The sequence below is a fragment of the Sturnus vulgaris genome, chromosome 16 (assembly GCF_052056855.1).
Source record: "Sturnus vulgaris isolate bStuVul1 chromosome 16, bStuVul1.hap1, whole genome shotgun sequence".
Classification (NCBI taxonomy): Eukaryota; Metazoa; Chordata; class Aves; order Passeriformes; family Sturnidae; genus Sturnus; species Sturnus vulgaris.
In genome coordinates this window covers 9,085,809-9,109,178 of record NC_142258.1, presented here as the reverse complement: position 1 = coordinate 9,109,178, position 23,370 = coordinate 9,085,809, and the positions used below count along the sequence as shown (strand labels likewise).

At 35.8% G+C, this 23,370-nt stretch overlaps 1 protein-coding gene across 11 annotated transcripts in view; it reads right to left on the bottom strand.

The window, feature by feature from the left end:
- The window catches only part of SNX29 (sorting nexin 29), a 109,155-nt gene that overhangs the window by 83,062 nt on the left and 2,723 nt on the right, over positions 1 to 23,370 (bottom strand). For 10 of the 11 annotated variants that reach the window (XR_015807234.1, XM_088174430.1, XM_088174426.1 and 7 more), the window contains exons 2-13: positions 20,702 to 20,766; positions 19,768 to 19,820; positions 19,212 to 19,336; positions 17,938 to 18,118; positions 16,172 to 16,242; positions 15,072 to 15,320; positions 12,741 to 13,110; positions 11,890 to 12,008; positions 8,683 to 8,764; positions 8,107 to 8,189; positions 1,470 to 1,533; positions 91 to 219 (exon numbers count right to left, since the gene is read on the bottom strand). Coding sequence is in view for 10 of the 11 variants with exons in the window: in XM_088174430.1 (XP_088030556.1) it covers positions 91 to 219; positions 1,470 to 1,533; positions 8,107 to 8,189; positions 8,683 to 8,764; positions 11,890 to 12,008; positions 12,741 to 13,110; positions 15,072 to 15,320; positions 16,172 to 16,242; positions 17,938 to 18,118; positions 19,212 to 19,336; positions 19,768 to 19,820; positions 20,702 to 20,766 (1,591 nt within the window). In the remaining variant the exon portion in view is untranslated. Of the gene's footprint in view, positions 1 to 90; positions 220 to 1,469; positions 1,534 to 8,106; positions 8,190 to 8,682; positions 8,765 to 11,889; positions 12,009 to 12,740; positions 13,111 to 15,071; positions 15,321 to 16,023; positions 16,139 to 16,171; positions 16,243 to 17,937; positions 18,119 to 19,211; positions 19,337 to 19,767; positions 19,821 to 20,701; positions 20,767 to 23,370 lie in introns of those variants that run through there. The other variant, XM_088174435.1, reaches the window with a different exon arrangement.

Here is a 23,370-nt window from a genome sequence, read left to right as displayed (position 1 = left end):
AACTTAGCCACTTGAAAATTATTTCCCTTGTATACAAACTTCCCTTGTTACCCTGCAGTTACTTTTTAAGACACTTTCAGCACTTCTTACCGTGCCAAGGCTTGGACTTTGGTGGAATGTCGCTCTTCCTGCTCTGCCACCTTCCTTCTGCAGTTCTCCATCTCCTGCCTCAGTGCTGCAGAATGCTCCATCTCTGCATCGAGCAGATTTCGCAGGGATCTGCAAGAAGGCAACAGCCTCTCTTTAGAACACTGCACACTCTACCTGGTAATTAATGACCTGGTAAATCTGTGTACATACTCTAAGAATCACAGAGGAGGTTGCTTGAATGATACCACTGATGTCATCCTAAAATTTCATTATTCAGTTTAATAAATTTATCTGATTATACAAAGATATGAAAAGCTACAAGAAAAAAGCAGTTGCAAATGCTTACTATTAATCTGTATTACTATCTTGTCCAAAGCACAACCTATTATGGGATCTAGTGTACCAGCATGCAGAAAGAATTTGTTTTTTAAAAAAAGCTTGTAAGCTGTTTTCAGTACTTCAGTGCAAGTCCAAACATCTTGGGAATAATCTATAAGCAATATATTTATAGCAAGACAGGCAGGGCTCTTGTCTCTGCCAAGTGCCCTGCCACAGACCTCTGTGTAAAAACCCTTGATGAGATAGCAAAGGTCAGCATGATGCATAATGGTAAAACCCAAAGCATCCTGGTCCTTCTGCCAAAAAAACCCACAAAGCTGAATGAGGCAATAACTTGCAATTATGGGAGTGGGAAGAACAGGAGGAAGGAAGACAGGATCTGTTGGTAGGCTCAGCATTAAGAAATCCAAAATACCTATAGGAAAACATGAATTACCAAAATAGCCCTACTAAAGCATTGAATACATTTGGATTTGCATTTATCTAACTATGTATTTCAATAAACTAGATAAATATAAACTATGTTTGATGGCATTTTATATAATCAACTGGTAATTTCTACATGTACATCATCATTTTTCCCCAAGTGAACATAAACACAGTCAGAAATGAAAGTCACTTTCAGCATTACATTGTCAGCCATCCTACATCACTTCTTCACCAGAAGGGAAAAAACAGAAATTTTCTGAATATTTGCATCAGGAGAAACTTTTGCTCATTTGAAAAGCTATCTTAAGAGAGCTTCAGATTCTTCTGGCTATAAGGTTTGGTTTTGAAAAAAATACAAGTGCAAAGCTCCCAAGGTACAAAGAGTTACCCGCTTCAAACTAAAAGTAAAAAGTTGCCCTCAAAACACTATTCTACAGTATCAACATCTAAATAGTGAATTATTAAATTAACCTTTCACAGAAAAAATAATATATACATCAAAAAGGTTACATAAATATTACGTACAGCTTTACAGAAAGGACAGCTTGTAATAGAAAACAGATTTTTTTTTTGGTAATTAAAGTCTCTCTTGACTAAAAAAAGTAAACTACCTATTCTGCTCCTCCAGTTCATCCTTTCTATTCATCATGGCCACGATAGCTTGACGAAGTTCATCTGAGAAGAAGGAACAAAAAGGATTAATGTCTGTGTACATTTTTTGCTCATTTCAGATCTAGAAGTCATGTACACAGGCAGCACTTAAGATGCTGCCAACACCATTTGCTATTCAGCAAAGCACATAAAAATGCTCTTAATCTCATCACTAATTTGAGCAATCGTTCAAAAGCAGTGTTATTTAACACCACATCAGAAGTATTGATCAAATCAAATTAGTCTGCATCTGGCTTTAATACAAATGTTTACACGTGTGCCTGTGGTTGCAGCTGTTTTGTTTTTACAGATGTAGGGCAGAATGCACCTTTTCACCACATGCCTATTAATGAGATACACTGTTACTTGTTCAGCTCCTCCAAATTGCTTCTTCTCCTGCCTATAAATCCTGACACAGGAAATAACTGCTACAGGGAGATGGGAGTAGAAATAATGTCATTGTTTCCTCATGGCATTGCTTCTCAAGTTCAGCCCTAAAGATGATAAGAATTCTGAACCTTGTCATTTCCTATAAAATCCTTTCTATTTTTTACAAATACCTTAAAAATACTTTCTGTCATTAAATCAAGAATAAAAATTAAAAAACAAAGAAACAAACAAAAACAAACAACTGACAGAATTTTAGAATTTTTAAAGATTTCCTTCGGGTTAGGTTCAACATGGTACCAGAAGAGCCAAATACCATACAGAAAAGTGTCAGCTCAAACAATTTCATTAACAATTTCACACATGTTAATCAATAATTTTATGAGTGCTACAAGGACATTTCTATTAAACCATCCCTCCCAACATTTAAATGAAATAATAAATCAGCCAACTCTGTTCTGCAAGTATTCAACGCAGATCCCAGTAAATTTTATATGCTTTTACTGAAAACACAGTAACAGAACGGGTATTACTTGATTTCTTCGAGCAAGCAAAGCCATTGGACAATGTTTTTCCCCTTTACACTTAGTTCACAGAATTACCTGTATATTTCTTAATATTTTCTACAATTACAGAAGTTTTTGCCCGTTTAACAAAAATTTAAATTTTCCTATGGGCTATATGGAGTCTGACAAACTCTAGTAGTGGACAAAATAGAAAAGATTTTATTATGTCAACCAAATGTATCAGTCAGTGCTGCAGATACCATGATTCCAGTCTGGCCTTGGTAATCTGCAGATAAATCCCACCCTTGCAGGACTGCAGGGTTCAGCAGAGTTCTCAGATCATTTGAAATCAGCCAACCTAAATTTCTTCATGCTCGATTTTTTTCCAGAACATTCTTATGTCTTAGGCCAGGGAGAAAGTAGATGATCATTTATCTGCCCATTCCATAATACCCACATTACACCTTAAGAGCTAATGACATTAGCAAGAAACGTTTCAGTAGGTCATTAGAGGGAGCTTGCACTTCATTAATTCAGCATAGGAAGTATTCTACAGTAACTTAGCAGATTTTATGCAACCCTAAAAAAAAAAAATCCAAATCTTGTAGAAAAACCAGAAGTGAAATAATGACATTTCTGGGCATTAAATGCTAGCACAAGGAACCACAATCCATCATCTTATCTGTGAAATAAACAATTGCTCTATGGATAAGGAAAATTGAATAATCCAGGAAGTGTTAGAGCATCATACAAATAAACAACACAAGCAGAAGGATCCACAGTAAGCTTTCTGTACACTAACACTCCATAACAAAATAAAGATTTTGAAATATAATGTTGAAGTCAGAACCCTCCTCAAGGACACATCAAGCTGATGGCACTTTAAATATTTTAAGTGTGCCATTAAAACATGATAGTGCATGATCAACAAGTAGCTGCTGTTATGTCTCTAACTCTGAATAAATTAAAGCTGCTGCTGCTCAGCCATGGCTCTGCACTTGCACGGGGTGCTCACTCTGCAGCAATTGCCTGTGTGTGTACTCAGTGTTTTAATGTGCACTGATTTATTAGCATTTATACAGCTAAGCTATTAGAAATTGTCTTCGTTATTTCAATTTTACCAGCCTATTCAAATTGTAACCTTAACTTGTAAAATAACTTAATCTTCTTTTCCTTGTTCCATCCAGAATCTTCTGCATGAGTTAAGACCTGAAATCCCATCTTTTCTCACTCCCCTCTCACACACACACACAAGCAGAGCAACACTTCTTCAACCTCTCTACCCATAGTAAATACAAAAGAGTAAAACATTAGTGTTATTAAATGAGTAAAAATTTACCAAGAAAAACTATCAGGAACCTTAATTTCATGATCTTTTGAAGTAAGGAACTGAGTAAAAATAAAATCATCCTATTTAATTCAGGTATAATAGTTAAAACTTTCAAAAATTGCAATTTCTTACTTTCACTTATGCTTCCTGAAAAATTTCAGCAGCATGTCAGAGCAGTCAGCTGAATGCAAAAGAATTCCAGTATCACACACTGCAGCAGGCTCCCTTCAAACCTGCCAGAACATCCCCAGTTCACGAGCTTTTGTCTGTCTGTTACACTTGCCTCCAAGATGAGTGTATGATCATAACCTAATTTTTCCAGCAGACTTCTGGCTCATGCATTGTGTGGGTTAGAAAAGGGAATAAATTTTTTTAAACGTCAGGGTTGTGGCAGCAACCATAAATTTGGTATTTTCTGACTTCTGGACTGTGCAACCTCAATATTTCCCCCCCCCCCCCTTTTTCTTTTCTTTTCTTTACTTTTTTTAATAAAGCAGTGGGAGGATGGCCAAGTATTCCTACTTCAGAGAAGTGTTTGATGTTAGACTTTATGTCCTATTTCTGAGCTGTTTTGTGCTTGATGACATTTGTGTTCTGTAAATTAATATTAATGAAAGGCAATACTGTTACTAAGGACCAGCATTCAACACCAACATATCTAAAAGTAAAGTGATTATCTGAGTTCCATAAAGACAGAGATAAGATGATAACTAATGAATTTTTTCCCAAGAGATAGTTTTCCAACAACTTCTTAAAAAATAATTCCCATGTACAAACCAATAATTCCAAACTATTCCTTATCAGCAAACAAGAAGATAATAGAAAAATCAAGCAATGTACTAATGAAATTTTTCATATTAAACATAATTTTTTAAAACATTAACAATATTCTTTTATTGCTGAAATTAATCTGTGGTGCCTAATTACTCATGAAGTGAATATTTGCTCTAAAACATTTTTAAATTCCACTTCATACAAAATCTAGCTGCTAGAAAGCTTTCATAAGGTCACACAGTATAAAATATATAATGCTTTGAGAAACACCTGCCAGTTTCCAGCAACCTCCAGAAAAGTCCTAAGTTTCACAACTCTTCTGCTATTTAGCCAAAGACTGGAGAAGTCTGATTTGCAATCACCTGTTGTGAAGAATGAGCTGTAAGTGAAATCATCCCTCAGAGTACACAAGGTCATGCAGCCTCCTCTGCAATCCTGCAGATAGAATATCAGGGTGGGCTGGGAGCAGTTTATAGGAATTTTTTTTTTTATTTTATTTTCATGAGTGAAAATTTACATAGATATTTTCAGAGACAAATAAGACTTCCAGCAGACTAGTTACATCTTAAATCAGAAATCTGACCTTTAAAGACATAAAGGAGCTTGATGCTCCCTAAGCTACCTACATGAACACTGCTTCTTAAGACTTAATTTAGTGCTCAAAAATCTTGTAAATATTATCCTGTCATGTCACTATTCACAGGGCAAATTTTAGTAGGAAACAAATTGTGTTGGCCTTCTACTGTATAGAAGATTCCTGGTGAAAATCAAGTCTGTAAAGTAAACTGCAGCTTTCCTCTCCCTGATGAAATACAAACACCCTCCCTTCACAGCTGTGCTTTCAAAGGAAACAAAAGAGTTCAGTACCTGCCAGTGACCTGTGGCAACTGAGTTATAGAACAGGTCAGCAGCTATTTACAGGACACAGCACAAAAACATGCACCTTATTTATTGACACAACCAGGATAAAAATATAGCATGGAGGTTTGATTACTCAGTAAAGTTCTTCAGTGATCATGAAAAGCTTGGGGATTTCTCAAGAATATATGAAAAAATATGGAATTATATACAATGTTACAATCTTTCCTAACCTTTGTGGTTAAGCCAAATTTTAAGAACTAAAGAAAATGTTAGTGAAAAAACTAAATTACCAATTAATTCCTATAAACAGTACTATAATAAAAGGACCTTGTAAAGAAGAACACAAGTAGAGTCCTTCTAAAATGAAAGTTTTGGAACTCATTTTTCTTTTTACTGCAAAAACAAAATGGGGAGATTTGTGCTGGTAGGACAGATTGTTCTGGTGAAAAACAATGCTGAAAGTACAGTTTTCCAATAGCAACTGTTGAAATACTTTTGGTTGTGATTCAAGTACAATAAGATAAATACAACTTTTTTAAAAATTGAAAATTATATAGTAGAGTAGATGCATAAATAGAAAACTTCTAACCAGCTTAACTCTTTAAAAACTTAGTTATGACAAAACAATCTGCAAAGCAGGGCCAGTTTTCAAATTATGCCTGACATAAACAGCAAAGCTCTGTGGATTTCCCTTGAGTGGTATTAGTATTCTTTGAGATGTATCTACTGCTAAGTTAACCTATCCCTTAGAAATGCATGGGACATAATTCAGGGAAATAATTTTAAATGGCAGAAATTTTAAATCACAGCTTCTCATAATATAACTTTCTAGCCCGTATATCAAAAGGAGTAAGAAAAGTTTTGTACTATACCAATAGGTTGGAACAAAATCAGGAAAAAATATAATTTTTTAAAAGTCCATTTCAGGCTTTGTCTTCAGAAGTAAGAAAAACAAAAATCCAGTCACTGGAGACCTCACAGCTTTTCTCACTGCACTACTGCATTCCATTTTTCTTGCCTGATGTGTTACAATCAGTTGCTATGCAACCAAGCTATGAGCCTCAGCCTTTAATAATTCTTGTGCTAATTGCAATAGAGAGAAAGAGCTTCACTGTCTGACTTTGTCATAGCACTGAATTCCTCCTGTAGAGAACCTACAACTAATAACAAACTTGAAAAAAGCATTTTTATTCAAAATACCCAAGATCATCTATTATAAAGGTATTACCTAATTCTATAAATGTATAGTCAGCTGAATTCTGATTATAATTATGATTATTTACTAGGTGTTCTACTGGCTTTATAGCTGGGTTTGATATGCTTCCCACCCTTCCTTTCACTAAAGCCTTCTCTGAACTGGGAGACTAATGATAGTGTGCATGCTTCTGTTGATCCTGTGTTTTCATTCCATTTACAAATTTCTAAGTATTGAGAACTGAAATTCTCCAGATTTTCTTTCTATTTTCTAGCTGTCTTACCTACACTGGGGAATAACTGAGCAACTGAAGGAGACCAACTGCGGCCCCTGCTGGTACCCGACTCCCCTACAAACAGCAGAACCAACAGAGTGCAGGAGCACCAGAAAACTGCCCTGTGCAAGTCTCTGAGAAATAAATAACAACAAAAGGATGTTGCAGGAATAACATCAGCAGAAAATATCTAGTGACCAAAGTAGCACTGTAGCTAACACCAGCAAGTTCATTCCACACTTCAATTATGGCTCCTGGAAGCCTCAAACTAGTTTGTCACTTCAGGACGTACTGAAAGAAAAGATTTTTCAGCTTTGTAAAGCTCAGTCAGCAGACCAGTGCCAGAGCCTGAAACACTGCCCAGTGAAAATGCTTCTTTTATCTCCTTTAACACAGGTTGATACAGCATTTGAATATAACTTTAGAAAATGAGATAAGAATATCTTAAGATTTCATTCATTTTGATGATTGCTTTAATCAATTGCAGAAAAGAATCTTGGCTGCATCATTTCTAACTTCCCAAATGTCATAATTTAAAACTTGTACATATTGAAATTTATAAGAGGAAACAAACACACCCAAGAGCTTTAGGAACTAAGCCAGTTCAGTTACAGAACATTCTGTACAGTGAGGAATATAAACACATACTTGCTTACAAGCTCAGACACTCAGTTTAAGAACTAAGTCTTTGTTCTACAAGTGTATGCAAAGAAAAAACATCAAATATGTGATAAACAAACTGCCTCTGCTTCTCTTAATCTACCTCTGCAGCAGACTATTTTAACCTGTCTAGCTCTGCTCTTATTACCACTGAAACACGACTGTCCTCCCCCTTAATCTTAACTCAAGTTTTTGCATATGAAAGCCCATATTTACGTTTGGAGCAGATTTTCATATCAAAACCACAGAAAGAGTGGAGTTTGTTTGTTTCTGACTAGCCACTAATGAAAACAGGCAAAATAAGCAAGACTTCATCAGAATCAACCCTCAGTGTGTTCAGAACTCGTAGAAATTCTAAGATGTTAACCAAATCATTATTTTTCATTTAACTACTGAAGCCTCATTTAATATAAGGATATATCAGCTGCAATGAAGCATAACCTGCTAATGCAAACATCATTTTAGAGCAGTTATTACTAACATGACCAGCACATCAGAAATTAAGTGCTCTATGACTCTCTAAGCAGATTTTATTGAAACAAAAATAGAAAGAGTTGCAGGACTTTTGAAGTTATTTCCATCAATCTAGATTCACCAAGGAAGTACTTACTAATTGTCATGGATTCTGGCACAGTGGCTGAAGGCAACATATTGCTTAAAGTATTCACTTGAGCTGCAGGACTGACTTCCACTCTAGTAATAAAAGCACATTATTATCAATATATGAAAACAAAATCCTGAATTCAAAACTTAAGAAAAAAGCATTCCAGAAACAAGAATTGTTATCCTATTCACCCATATTTAATCAAAATATGCTGAACAATTCTTGAATGTATTTCCCAGAAGTCTGATTTAAGCAGACACAAAATTTCCAAATTAAAAGGCCATGGAGAATACAGCAAGAAAATATCATAAAAACCAATGTAAAACCTATTTACAAAACCAGGAAGCCATGTCTGTTATTTGACATGACAAAGTGACTTCTTCAAGATAATTAGGAAAAGTTCCGTGTATGAAAGTATGCAAAAAAGGCAATTGTAGGTTTTTTGCATCTATCTTTCTAAACACATACATAGTACCATGATGAGTAGTTGGTTTTACAGTACTAAGTATATTAGGTAACAACAAGTTGGCAGCTACAGGGTGAAGGTTTTTTTCTTTTAGGACAAACATATTTGGCACATACCTGTAAGGAAGATCAGATCTCCTTGGAACCAGTTCTACTGGATGAACAGCATGTTCATGCTCCTCTCCATTCTCCAAGTTATCTAAAGTAGAATGCACCAGCATTAGCTTCCTTTGGATTACATTATTCAAAAATAAAATAAAAACATAAATCCAGAAGTTAGGTAGTTACATTTTTAAACAGAAAACTCAACTTGCTAAAGCTTTCAAACACTTTTAAGTCTGTCTCCAAAGTCGGCTTCTGCAAATTGACCCTGAATGCCAGCAGGATTGTCAAGACTCAGGAACACAGCCATCATAAAGAAACTACTATTGCACAATTCCTAAATTATATTTGATCTGCACAGAGTTGCAAAGCTATGAGGACACTTGTTCCTGAAGTGACTTGCACAAGCCCCCGGAATTGAAGCACCTCATGACACCTCATGCTCACTACAAATCTGGTTGTGACTTGCAGGAGAAGAATTTGTAGTTAGTCTCCAGTACATGAAACCTTGCAAAGACACCAGTGCTTTCTGTATTCCCAACAGAGCACCATGGCTTTTCTCTGACTCCTTCCATCTCTGTGCCAAGCATCAGGAATCAGACAGATGAGATATTGTTTAAAAAGCATGAATAATGCCCATCTGTCCACAGATCCACAACTGTCGGCAACAAAACATCCACATCACTGAGCCTGTCATTAAGGAAGCTCAGGTGGAAACAAACAAAAATCATGTTTTATTGATGTGCTCTGCATTTCACTACATAAGGGCTACAAAGTTACTCTAAGACAATCCTAAATAGAACAGATTTAAAACGCAGAAATTCTAGAAAATAAGTAAATGGGAAATAGAGTTATGTCAGAAAGTCTATGGAGGAGAAAATTTATTTGTGAAGCTGTAGAGTTTATTGAAGCTCAATTCCTAAAATACATACTCCATTTTTGTTCCAAGCAGCTGCATTTTGATGGAGGCTTTCTCATTTCTAGTTACATGGAGATATGATATGCCCTGACACATCCCTGGAGCACTGCAACAGATTAATACTGAAAACACGTACTAACTTACAACACTATAGATCATGCTATTTCAAATATATATGTGTGTGTGTGTGTTATTTATTGGTATTAAGACCTATAAACCAAAACATTGAGTTAAACTATTTTATAAGAACTCATTAAGGATGTTTTAACAAAAATATCAGGATAATAATGAGCTTGCCATTAGTGGGCTGGACTGCCCTCAGAATAAGCTAATGCATGTTCCTTCTGACATCATTCATCCAGCACAAGTGCAACTCCCAAAGTCAAGCAAGCCAGTGCCTAAGGCAGCTTTCAATCTCAGCAGCTTGTCAGTGTGGCTGAGGAGAGGGGGCCTGGATCCCTGTGCATCCCTGTCCCTGGCTGGCTGGCACTGGGCTGTGCAATGGGCACTTAGTGCAGCCCTCCCTGCACTCTGCAGCAGCTCCTGTTCAGAGAGCTCAGACCAGGGGAGCAGGCAGAGGGGTCTGGGGGCTTTCCTAGCACTGATAAACTGCTGCCTTTCAGCAGCCCAACCCTGCATCATGACAAAGAGGGACAGAAGGAGAACTGAAAATATCTGTCCTGTGCCCAGAAGGGATCTGAATGGACTTGTTGATCATCTCCAGTAGGCTGAGCATTGCATTCAAAACAGTTGAGAGATGAAGCAACACAAACCAAGGGGCTTTGGTGTCTCCTTAGCAAGAGCAAGCCCCTGGGACAGCTATGGATAAGATGTATACAGGTATACACAGATGTCCTCTTCGGTCATCTGCCTCCAGAACTAAGTCTTGGCTTGCACTCCTGATTTTTGATCTCAAAAATCCCCAGCTCATGCTCCTGATGCCTTGTGACACCTACTGACAGCAACTGGGAGTTCCCATTCCACACACCACTCCCCATAAACAGGAATGCATTCTTGTATTCCAGATTTCAACCGGTGGATGCTCCACAAAAGTTTCTGGTTTACATTTAAGCAACCACAATGCCACAAACTACTCAAGGTTTTCTAAATCCATTCCCTCATAAATTGAAAAATATGGCAGCACAAGGAAAAATTTAAAATGTCCTTTTTTCTCTTTTTTTAACCACTGGTATTTCTTATGATGTATATATTTTAAAATACAGCAGAGGGCAGTGCAGCATTATTTTATGATTCACATTTTGTCACTGAAGTTACACAACTGAATTACACTTTTTCACAGGCCTTCAATCAACAATCCATTTAAACTCTTGGACATTTAATGTGTATGCAAAAAACATGAAATATTCTACAATTAAAACATTATTTGAATACCACTGAGGAGTTTTTAAATGATCACTGAAACGAGTATACCCAAAGTTCAGTGTTTTATGAACAGCTAGAAAAAGGAGAGGGCTGGTGGAATTTGTTTGTTTTTGGTATTAATACAGATACTGTAAAAACACCAGGTCTTCTTTTCCATTCCTCTGACCATTTTTATTGCTTGCTTCAAATGGTCTACATCATTTTTGAAGTGCCCCTCACTGCATACAATACTGCAGCTGAGGCCACAGCAGAGCCAATGGAGCTTACATTTACAAATAACACTCTCATTTATGCACAGCTCTGCTAATTCACTATCAGCCTGTAACCTGCAGGAAACTATTTGAGGATACTGACATGTGAAAAATTAGATGTGAGCTGGCAGCTGGTGCTCACAGCTCAGACAGCCAGTCTCAGAATAAATGATCTCTGAAGATCCTTTCCAACTCAAACCATTCTAAGATTCCTATATCCTTTTCTGAGCAAGTATTTCCTAGTCAGTCATTCCTTATCCTGTATTTCAACAGTTAACAGCTTCTATTGAACTGCTTCCAGCTGCTCTCCAATCTGTCAAGAGAAATTTGAATTCAACTTCTCAAACACACTTGGAGCTTCTTGCAGCTTACTGGGATCTAGAATATGGATATGGATACTTTTTATCCAACTATCCTAAAAAAAAACTTCGATAAAATACAAGACCAAGCTAAATCTCAATGAAATTGGTTTATTTTGACAATGACAACTCCCCCTTAACTAAGTAACTACTCAAATGGAGAACTCTGATTCAGAACTACAACACATTTGAATTGAACTTTTTATCCCAGTTGTGCAGTATCTCCTGTGTCTTTACAATCCTGTTACTTCATACCACTGTCCCATGTTAGAATAAAGGTTGCTGAAATTCCATGAATTCAAATGCTCACCTGATTGGGAGTAAGAGCCAACAGCACTGACAGGAAATAGAACATCTGAGTCATCATTCAGGACCTGCAGAGGACTCCAGCTGCATATCTGAGAATTGCATGTGACTATTTCGTGAGGCCTGTTTAGAACAAACAAACAAACAAACCAACCAATCTATTTATGCAGCCAGCATTACTGTTCACAATGTTTATATTTCTCTTAGAGATACCACTGCAAGAAAAATCTTTATTTCACTCTGTCTGCCAATTTCTTGGTCAGCCATACATTAATTCATTAAAGACCAGACATTCCAAAGCAGATGAGACAAGCAGTGCTTGCCTTTTTCTCTAAATGAATTTCTGTCAAAAATAAAGAAAGCATATTAATATCTAAAATTATTCTTTCTCTCTCAGTTTTTTCCTGCATTGTTGAACCATCTACACTCTGATGTAACAAGCTTACTCTGTTTAAAACACACACTTTTATTGCAAAGCCAAAATAGATTTGCTATCATACTAAGAATAAGGAAACATCAAGCAGGTCACAATTACACCCTGGCTATATTATGCCACAGTTTTAATAGCTGAGAACTTCAAGAAGAACAAGTCTGAAATCTCAAAATTTGGGATTTCAGTGAAACTTAGAAGCAAAATATCACCACTGGAGTGGCCTATATTTTTTAAACAGTAAAAAGGAAAAAAAATAAAGAAAAAAAAAAAGGTGGGGGAAGAGGAATAGGGAGAGTAAAAGAAAAAACAAAGAAAATCTATAGCTCACTTCAATACATCAATTTGCCAGTACCCATAAATGAAAGGGAGGGGTGGAGGGGAAGCATGGAAAGATTACCACTATCACCTGCACCAATACTTACTTTTCAGAAGCTTCAGTTCCACCCCCTGTGCCTTTATTTCCTAATGATTTTCCATATAGCTCATCCTCATCTGCATCTTCATCATCAATGCTCTTCACATCCAGTTTCTGGTATTCATACTCTCCATTCATGAATACTGAATTGCTCTTCCACGAATGGTTACTTTCACTGCCATTCAGATTTTTTCCAAGAGTGCTTTCAGATGAGGACAATGCAAGAACTGAAGATCTGTCTACACTCTCCTCTGAACTTTCTCCTGTAACCAGAGTCTTTGTGCCATCCCCCAAGTTTTGCTCGTCTTCCTCTTCATCAAATGAAATAATATTAGTCACTCTCTTCTTCTTTTTTCGATCTTTTTTGTATTTCAAATCTAGTAGCAATACAAAGTTTTACACAGTTTAGAAAAGAAATAAAAGAGCTCATGTACTAAATTACTCTAGTCGAGAAAAAGCCACTTACATCTACATGGCATTCATTGTCTTTCCATACACATAAGCTTTTAAATCGTTAATTACCAGCTTTATTTTATCTGCCTTATATAATTCAGATTTTAGAAGATATTTTGGAGATGCATTCATAACATGATTCAATTGAAACTGGAAAAAAGTTCTACAAACCCATGAAATTAAATTTAAAATAAAAAGTTAGCCTTCTTGTCACTTTGTCCCACAGACTACACCTAGTGTATAATGCAGAGCAGGTCTGCACAACAGAGAAAACATGAAGCACTTTCAGAAAAAAAACTGAAACGAAAAAACTCCACAACATGAACAAAATCCACAACCTGTAATCAAATAGTTTTGTCTATATTCTAAAACAGTCAGTTTTCAGCTAATTAGGTCTTGGTCTGGAAATACACTGAAATTCTCTCCGATTACACCAGATGTATTCAGTGACAGCACTTATTTTTACATTATTACCTATTCTCACTGAATCTGATATGCACATGAAGCTAAATGCAAAGCTGAAGCACTCCAAGAAATACCAGAAATTACTCACCAAGACACCTCACACTGGGACCAAATTGCTTTATTTAATTCAAGTCCAGCTGTTATATATCCACAAAACACACTAACATACTTTTTAAAGGATGCTAAAACCCATTCTGGTTGCAAATAGAATTCCAACAAAGAATACAGACTTTAGTGAAAACATCTGAGTTGATCTAGTGTTCCACATATAATTGCATTTGAACAAAGTCAGGTTTTTCAAAGTGACATTTCATTAGAAGTTGTACCTTTCATGTTCTGTATGCACATGTGCTGTCACATCAGGTGCATCATGTTGTGGAGTCATATGCACCATATGGTCAATTAGCATCTTATTTCAACTTGCAAGGCTATTCTATACTAACAAAGTTAGCCCAAGTCAAGTATCACTTATGATTTTAATCTCATTTAAGTGCTACACTACAAAACCTTTACCACAAGTTTGTTCTGAAAACTGTGTTTTAAGACAAAGTCTATTTTAAATCCAAATAAAAACCAGATTTTATCTCAATTTCTATTCCTACCAGATTCTCATGTGGGGTTCGTGCTTTTTTTCTCAAACCAAAACAGTTCATTGCCTAAACTCAAACCTTGTTTCTTAATTGAAAGTACATAAATCTTACTGCAGTTTTCTACTTTTACAAAGCAAAACAAACTTTTAGCTCAACTTCCAGAAACAAAGATAATAAAATATTACTTTGTTAATTTTGGAACAAAAAATATATAATGAAAATCACATTTTGCTTGACTGATTTCAAATAATAAGAGATTAAGACTTTGGGTGTTTGTTAGTAACTAACATCATACAAAATGGTTGTAACACCAACAGCTCTAAAGGTGAAGAGTGTATGAGTAAATTTCCATTTTGGCAATTATCTGCTTTGCATAGGAATTCAGACTGTAAACACAATCACCACTTGAAGGAGATTACAAGCTAAAATTTGCATCTGATATATAACAAAAGATAAACGTCACTGTATGTCCCACTGGCAAGGTGTCAAAAGACATTAAAAATGAAAAATCATTACAACACAAACTTCAAAGCATAATTTTATGAACAAGAAATTGAAATTCAAGTCACAAGCAAAACACTACCAATAAAACAATTTAGCCTCCCTCTCACAGTGATACAAGAATGCTGAAATACAGTTACCAACCAGTATTCACACCTAATATTTCCAATTTCATGCTTTTTAATTACACACTCAACTGGTTCATATGCACAGTGCACTTATTTTTAAGCCTTCTCCTCTACAATAGCGCATTACAATTAAAAGGTTATTTAAACACACTTGAATATTTTCTAAGTTTCTGAATGGCAGTAACATTGATAAAAGCTTACCAGCATTGACATTCCTGGACAGAACAGGCAGTGGGTCAGAGTCCTGCTCAGGCTTTATGAGAATGGAGACTGCAGACGAGGCAGTGATCTCCCGGAGGAGGCTGCTCACACCCTGAGTGGACTCTTTCAATAACGACGTTACATTTTGTGTGGATTCCTTTAACAAATCTGACACAGTGGGTGTGCATTTGCTCTGCCCATTTAAATCCTTATTATCAATGTTGATAGCAAAAAGAATGGAGTTCAGACCTTCAGATAAAAGAAAGGGGGAAAAGAGACCACAAATGTACCAAATACTTCACATGGAAGTTATGAACATTGAAGCTAAGGATTAACAAAGCTATGACATAGAAAAAAATTTTTTCCCAAAATTTCCCACAGTTCCCAATGCATGAATTCCTATTCTTTCATGTACCATTTAATCCTTTCTAGATTATATTCAAGTTGATGCAATCAGTTCTGAATTCTTCTTGATGGCTGTTCAGCTGCACATTAAATAATAAAGTATTGTAAACTCATTTATTTATAACCTTTTATTTAAATCCATTTCACTGCAACCTTAGTGTTCCTTGGTTCCTATAGTCTATTAGCAAAAACGCCCATGAACCTTGTTTTGCAGAAAGAAGCATGTGATAATGTATCTGAGAAAAGGGGTATAAAAGGTAATAATGTTTCTGTGACTGAACTCTAGAAAAGTAAATTATTTGTTATCATTCTTACTCTTACTCTCCTTACCTGTATTTATCTGCAATTTGGGCCTTACTATAGAATTCCATCATTACTATTTTCTAGTCAGGAATAACCTACTTTGCTTTCTCTAAATTGCACTGGTTTTAAGCTAGTCTTGACTGCTGAAGTGATAAAAATTTATATGCAAGATTTTTGAATTGTAGGAAGGCCAGATCCAGGATTTTAACAATCCATCATTTAATAGCATCAATTGACATAATACCTTGAATGTTCACCCTGGTTGTGCCTCTGACATACATTCTCCACATAAACAGAGTGTATTAGAGAAGCTCCTCACAACCAGAAACAGATGTAACATCCCAAAATGCAGTAGTTTTCCAAGAGCAGTTATACTGAAGAGAAATTTTTACCAGCTGCCATTGTAGGGATCATACTGGAACGTTCTTCATCCATCATAAAGGACCAGTCTTCATAGAAGACACTGTAATTTTAAGGGGAAAAAAAAAGGACATGCAATCCTATAGTAACATATACTTCACTTCTGAAAGACAAGAAAACTCTAAAGAATAAGTTGGAGCACTCCAAAGGACTAAATTTTGTGGCACAGTAACTACCTGTAGTTCTGAAATTGGTAACTGTTCAGATGATTCTAAAAAGACATTCTAAAGAGTATTTTTTTCTTTAGTTTTAGCTCTGCACTTTTTTAGGGGAAAAAAGTCACTCAGGGCCTGGGGGCTCACACTGTATTAGCAGTCACAGCATCCTTCTATACCTATTGCTATACATGTTTTGTACAAACTTAGAACACATGAACACAAACAAAAGTGTTTCCTTTATCTTGAGTAACCTGCTCTGGTGGAGGGAGTCCCTGTCCATGGCAGGAGGGTTGGACAACATAATCTTTAAGGGTCCTTTCTAAACCAAATTCTAATATTCTGTGATTCTGTGACTTGTTTCAATATCTAAACCACAGCAATTACTCTAAATAGTTAGTGTAAACTGTGAATTTGGATTAAAAAAACCACACACTTTTTCATGGTGAACACATACATTTAGTTGTTCTAAGTCTGGTACTTTCTAGTAGCAGAATGCTATATTTTTACTATCAACATTCAATTAATTAAACAGAGTTTCCAAAACATTTAACTGGGGATGTAAACTGACTCTGTAAATCCCATTGGAATCTGGGTAACATTTAAGTCTTAAAAATTCTGGAATAGGCCTTTTTAGAAATAGAATTACAATGCAGTGTGCTGATAATCATGATACTATGCAACTATTGCTACAAGCATGAGAATAATTAGCAACATAGCAATCCAAGTCACTAATCTCCTAATGGTTTCCAGACCTTTTTCCTTATTTCATTTATCTTTATTTGATTTCTTCAAAATCTGTTTTGCAAGAAAGCTACAGAGGACTAGAACAAACTAGAAATTAAAAGACGGTACTAATTAACTCAGTTCGGGCAATAATCTTAGGCACTAGATCCATTAATCAATGCAAATGAATAAAATGCCTTTCTGCTGAATCCACTGGACTTGATCCAGTGGTTTGAGCAAGCTCAACAGTTATTGATAAAAAAGGAAAACATCTCAAGTTTTCATAAAGAAAAGGAGTTGAAGACATGAGAAAAAGGCAGGATTCAGTTTATCAACTTAAGTGCATTTTGCACTTCCAAAGTACTTTAGCATTTCACCACCTGTAGTAAGTTATTCTCAGTAACTGTAACAAAAGGTTCACACACTGCTACCAAACAACTTCCCAGAGTTCTGCAGCCACAGCTCCCCACTGCTGCTGCACTGCTGGAGCTTTGCAATTACAGGATGAGCATCTCCAGAAGCAATTACCACTGATGAATTGATCACACACAGCTTCAGTTGTGTACTATTTTAGTGGAACCACAGAGGCACCTTAAAGTATGGTGTCCATGTTCCAGTGTGGAAAACTGTTGAAAGACCAGGAAATGGATTTAGGGAAGAAATCACATGTTGATACAGGCACAAGCCACTGTCTCAATGGCTGACAATTTTTTTTTTTTTAATTAAGTGACTTGACAGGCATAGAAATTAATATGGGGTACTACTACAGCTGTGGCTTCTGGTTGGTTACCTGGGTTTCAGACAGTGCTTCATTTGTCACTACACTTCCTGCATTACAAAGGGATCACACACAGTACCTGAGGCGATTCTTATCTGCCAGCAGCATGTGAACGTATCTTTCCAGGGAATGCTCATTCAAAGCACAGCGCAGCCAGGCCCGGGCCCTGCCAATGTCTGTGGTGATGGCCTTCAGAGAGTAGAAGCGCTGCAGCTCGTGTCTGTTCAGCACTTCTTTCACATAATACCAGAACACTGGCTCTGGAATTTAATGATTAATAATGATGACAACCACCCCACCAAGAAAGCCACTAAGCTCATACCTGAATACATTTACATGTAAATTTATAAAACAAACAAGAAACAATATAACTTTGAACAAGGTGAATCATTTACCTTCTTCGTGCAACCCACCAGTTAAATAGATTATTTATTCCTACAGAACTCGGGCTATTTAAGCACTCAGAACTTTTCACTTCATTGAAAAAACCACACAAATTAAAGGATTTGATCTGACACTTTTACCTAGAACTCACATTTAAAAGCACATTTAAGCTAGTATTTTATCCACAAGTTCATATGTTCAACTGGAAACATATTATGGAAGGGAAAAGATTTCTTTAGAACTCTATGTCACTGCTGATGTGAAATGTTGGAAAGCAGGTCCAAAGGAACAGGTAGCTCCAGAATTTGCAGACATGCAAATGACAAATTCATATTACTTTAGAAAACAGAAATGTTGTATTTAAATGGCAACAATATCTCTTTCCACTAAAACACTTTTTCTGTGCTTTTCCCAAATATTCATAAAAACTGATCAGTATCTTCATATAGTTCTGGTTAAAAAAAAGAGAAACATCATTGTGAAGAGAAAAGTAAAAGAATCTTTTCTTTAAATGTGGAGAAAGTAATAAAAACTAACCCAACCAATATAATTTTTCTTTCTAAAATTACATAAATAATTAGAAGTTAAACACATCTGACATATAGAAGACAGGATTTAAAGAAATGAGTAAGACAAGGTCAAGAATGAAAACGTTGGTTTAAAAATTTAACAGCACAATTACACAACCTTGATCCCTACCAGAATTCAAAATAAAGTTACCACTATACACAATGCAACAGTAGGAAGTGCAGATTTCCTAAGAGCAATATTTCCAGAGAAACTTGGAGTGCAAGTTAAACTAGACTAAGAAGCAACAGTCATTTTCACTGCTACTTCTAAACACAAGTGTGAAGTATCCTACCAACAATCTGCAGTTTGGTGCAATGCTTAAAATTCCTATTAGAAATTGAACCACTTGACTGAACATATGAACTAATTAAAAGAGGATAGTTACAATTAGCAACTTACCTGTTTCAGTTTTGCTGGAGAAACCTGCTGCCTGTTTGATTGCTGCTGCTGTCAGTGCCAATCCCCGGCTCCTCCTCAGGCCATGCTGGAAAACAGCTTCAAACTGAGCACACAAACAGGTCACTCTGCAACAGAATTTTTAATGAACTCATGTAAAAGGAACTATGAAGAAATCACAGTGAAAATCAACTACGTTTCTATACAGCAAGTTTATTTGAGATCTCTGAGTAGGGAATGTAAAGTGAACCATTATCTTGTAAGCAGTGAAAGATCCCTTCTATACAGTAATCTCATTATTTGCAAGCAGTATAATCTACTTATACCCACAGTCTCATCATAATGACTGAAAGCTGAAGCACAGGTTATATTCAGAAGAATTGGCAATCAATTTGAGAAATCACCCTCACCTGCTAGAGGAGTTGTTAATCATGTTATTTCAGCTTCAGATCTCCCACCTTTCATGCAGTGTAATTTTTTGAGCATGTCAAATATTTTGTGCCATGTTTTCTGTCATTATGATGCAAAATCTAAGCATATTAATCTTAGACTATTTTACCTGCTATCAGAGTCTGAAGCAATTTCTTTTCTTCCTCCAAATCGTATTTGACACTGCAATAAACAGATTTTAAGAAATTTTCAGAATGTTTTGTTACGCTAAATAAATTCAGCTTTCTGAATTATTTCTATATATGAAACAAAAAAGGAAGCAGCACAAAATAGAGCATTGCAAAACACAGACTGCATCCAAAAAATGTTCTACAGCATCATGTTACACTAATGGGTTGCTCTTGCAGTTCAAATATATCCTTGCTAGCCAGAGCAACACACCTGCAGGTCCTTCAGTAAATTGAAAACTGAGTGGAAATTACTACTTTTGAGTTTTAAATGTGTACCCACAAAACCAAACATTGCTCCTACCCAGGTCAGTGCTACAATTACAGAACCACTCTTTATAAAACATTTCACTGGCTTACTTCTGAGGCATTCTTTTGCCTCCCAAGCTCTCCCAAATTAACTCCAGTCTATTAAATTGTACTTGCTGAACTTCACGTTGACACAAATACAGACATACATATATAAATCACATCTTTACATATATTTTAACCATTCACTAAAAATCTAGTGCAAAGAAAAGAAGCTGCTACTCTAAAATGTTAACTAAGACTTTGCAGTACACTGCAATTTAGTTCAGTCATATCAGGATTACAAGAACATATATTCCTAATATATATTCTATAGTATTACATATATTTAAAATAGATCTATTACAAATACGACTTGTCCAGAACAAGAATTTTAAATAAATACTGCACAGCAGTTGTTTGCTAGCAGACAAAAACCCAGTTGTACTATATGAAAGCCACGATTTCTTCTTTGTTTCCTTTTCTTATTTTTCCTTCCTTTGGTAAAGAGAAAGCAAAGACAGCCCTTGCTAGTAGTGCAACTCTGAGTAAGCCATTGCATGTGTGTCAGATTTTTGGATTTCTCACCTGTTTAACTGCATCCAGTAGCCGTTCTAGAAGAAATTGTCTTTTAGTGTCATTGCTCTGTGAACCTGAAATCCAACAAAATCATATAATTTTAAAATAATTTTTTTTAATACATTTGGGCCAACACAAACGTCTTTCTTTTGGGCCCTGAAAACTTTCTTCCCATGTCATCTATTCCACTAAATTAACTAATGTATTTTCTCTAAGTAAAATGATGCAGTATGAACTATGCTTTGAGGTTTTCTCTAACAGGCAGCAATACTGTTTCAAATATCTAGATTCTTGTTTTAGTAATATTTTGAAGATATATTTCACCAGTACCAAATACAGAATAATTATTCAAGCTGATGCACAGCTTGCCCTGAGCTTCTTAGTACAACTACCAGTGTAGTACAGCATCACTGCACTAGAAAAGAATGGAAAACAAGAATGAGACACCAGAAGTATCTTACTGTCAAACCTTACTGCAGAGTTTTCAGTCAGGTGAACAGAGAGCAACTGTTACAATAAAGCCCCTAAACTTTAACTACCAGCATAGTTGTTCTGATTAACACCTATAAAATCTATTTTGTTACTATATAAGGAACTATGCAAGACAATCTCTAACTTCTCAAGCTATTTCAACAATAGCATAATACTTTGCTTATTGGAACATTCTTTATAAACTCCCATGAATATGGCAAAATTTATTCTTGTAGATAACCTACGTTGCCTCTGTTATTTCTTTCTTCTCAGCTTAAGTTCAAAACATCCATCAGAAACCTCTGTGACATTCTGGAGTTAAAGTCATTCTATTCTCCTTTCAAAGACCATACAACCAATGTACATATGGACTGAAAGCCAATTATCCAAGCTCTGCATGAGCAAATTCCTCCCGACTGAAAATCAAACACCACACACTAAGCCCTCTAGTAAACAGAGATGATCAAAAATATGTGCTTCCTCTTGCTATCTGACACTGTGAGGTCCAAATCCCAGAATTTTCTATCTTCATAATCCCATTCAAAACAGTTTGCTTTTAAAGCAGCAGGACAGTAGAGAATTTGTCTGGTTGAAATGATTCTGCCTTTGTTTAAATACATATACTCATATAATCCATAACTATACATTACACTGATATAATGAATTATAAAAATCCATATTCATCTATACATATATTAATAGAATTCATATTCCATATAGTTTTATATATTCATTAAATAGAAGAAAATCCCCACAGTATGGCAGAATAATGAAAACAACAGGAAAAACGCGCAAACATAGCTGCTAACTAAGCTTCCCAATGCTGATTTTGCTGATTACAGTGCATTTTCAAGAAGTTGTGCTTCCCATTTTGAACTCTGACTCAAACTGTGCAGACATGTGATGTGTGAGGTCTGGGACTGTTAGTCAAGCACTCCAGTGCACATAAACAATGTTCAGCGCCAGTCCAGGACTCCAGAAACAAAGCCCACACCAAATGGGTTTTAACTTCCTAACAGCTATGCCAGTTATGCCAGTGTGAAGATAAGGTTAGATTCATATAATCCCTACCATTTCATACTATGCTCCTTCAGAGACTGCAGTTTATTAAACAATATTCAATGTTCTTACCACACATACGTTGCCAAAATGGAGATGTATACATGCCTATGTATCCATTTGCTTTATAATAAATCACATCACCATAAAATAAGGAAAACAATCCCAACTTTTAGAGTAACCCCTCATGTTCAGTAACACTGAATATACACAACTCTGCAGATTTTCTCTGTTGTTTCAAGACTCATTATTTTTACAGTCTTACACTACTACCCACATACCTGGAAGAAGAGGCATAACACAATATTTCTCTTTATATTAATAGTTTGAGATAACATCAGAACAAATGCACGCAATTAATAATATCATGAACAGAAAAACATCTATCAAATGAAAATATTAGTAGGTGGGCCAAGTTTGTCATCCAAATGCAATACATGGGAGTTTTTAAAATCACATCTCTTTGGACTCTTTGTATCTATTTGGTAACAGAAATGGTTTGCAACTAGATTCCTACTGATGTTCACCATACTAATTAATGTTCTAAACCACTAAAGCATGCGATACCACACAACCTTAACTTTACACTGACTGAGTGCAATGTGCATTTTCTCTTTATTTTACTTGTAAATTTGCACTAACAATCACGACTGGAGGAGATTACAACCAATAATTCCTGAAACAGTTCAGATCACCCTCACCACTAACAGGGCTATAAGGCCATGTAATGAGTCTGCTGAGTATAACAAGCCTAGAAAATATGGTACTATTTAGTGATGGTTTTGTTTCAAGTAGGTGGAAGGTAAAAATAAATCTCTATTAACTCTATTGAAGATTTATTTATTTCACGTTTTCATTTTCTAAAGTAAGACTTTAGAAAAAAAGAAAGAAGCAATTTTCAGACAAGACCACCAATTAAGTGTGATCAACTCCAGCTGATTTAAAGACTAACAGTGTATTACAAACTAACTAAAATACCCTTCTCCTGATTCAGAATAGCAGTAAAAACTGCAGCAACAAATATACAACTAAAAAAACATAGAATGCATAAAAACAGAATTCCTCAGAAAGAGGCTGTATTTAGACAATCGCAGTAAAAAAGGAAGTTCCTACGTGACTCTAAAAATAACTGTGAAAACATAAGGTTG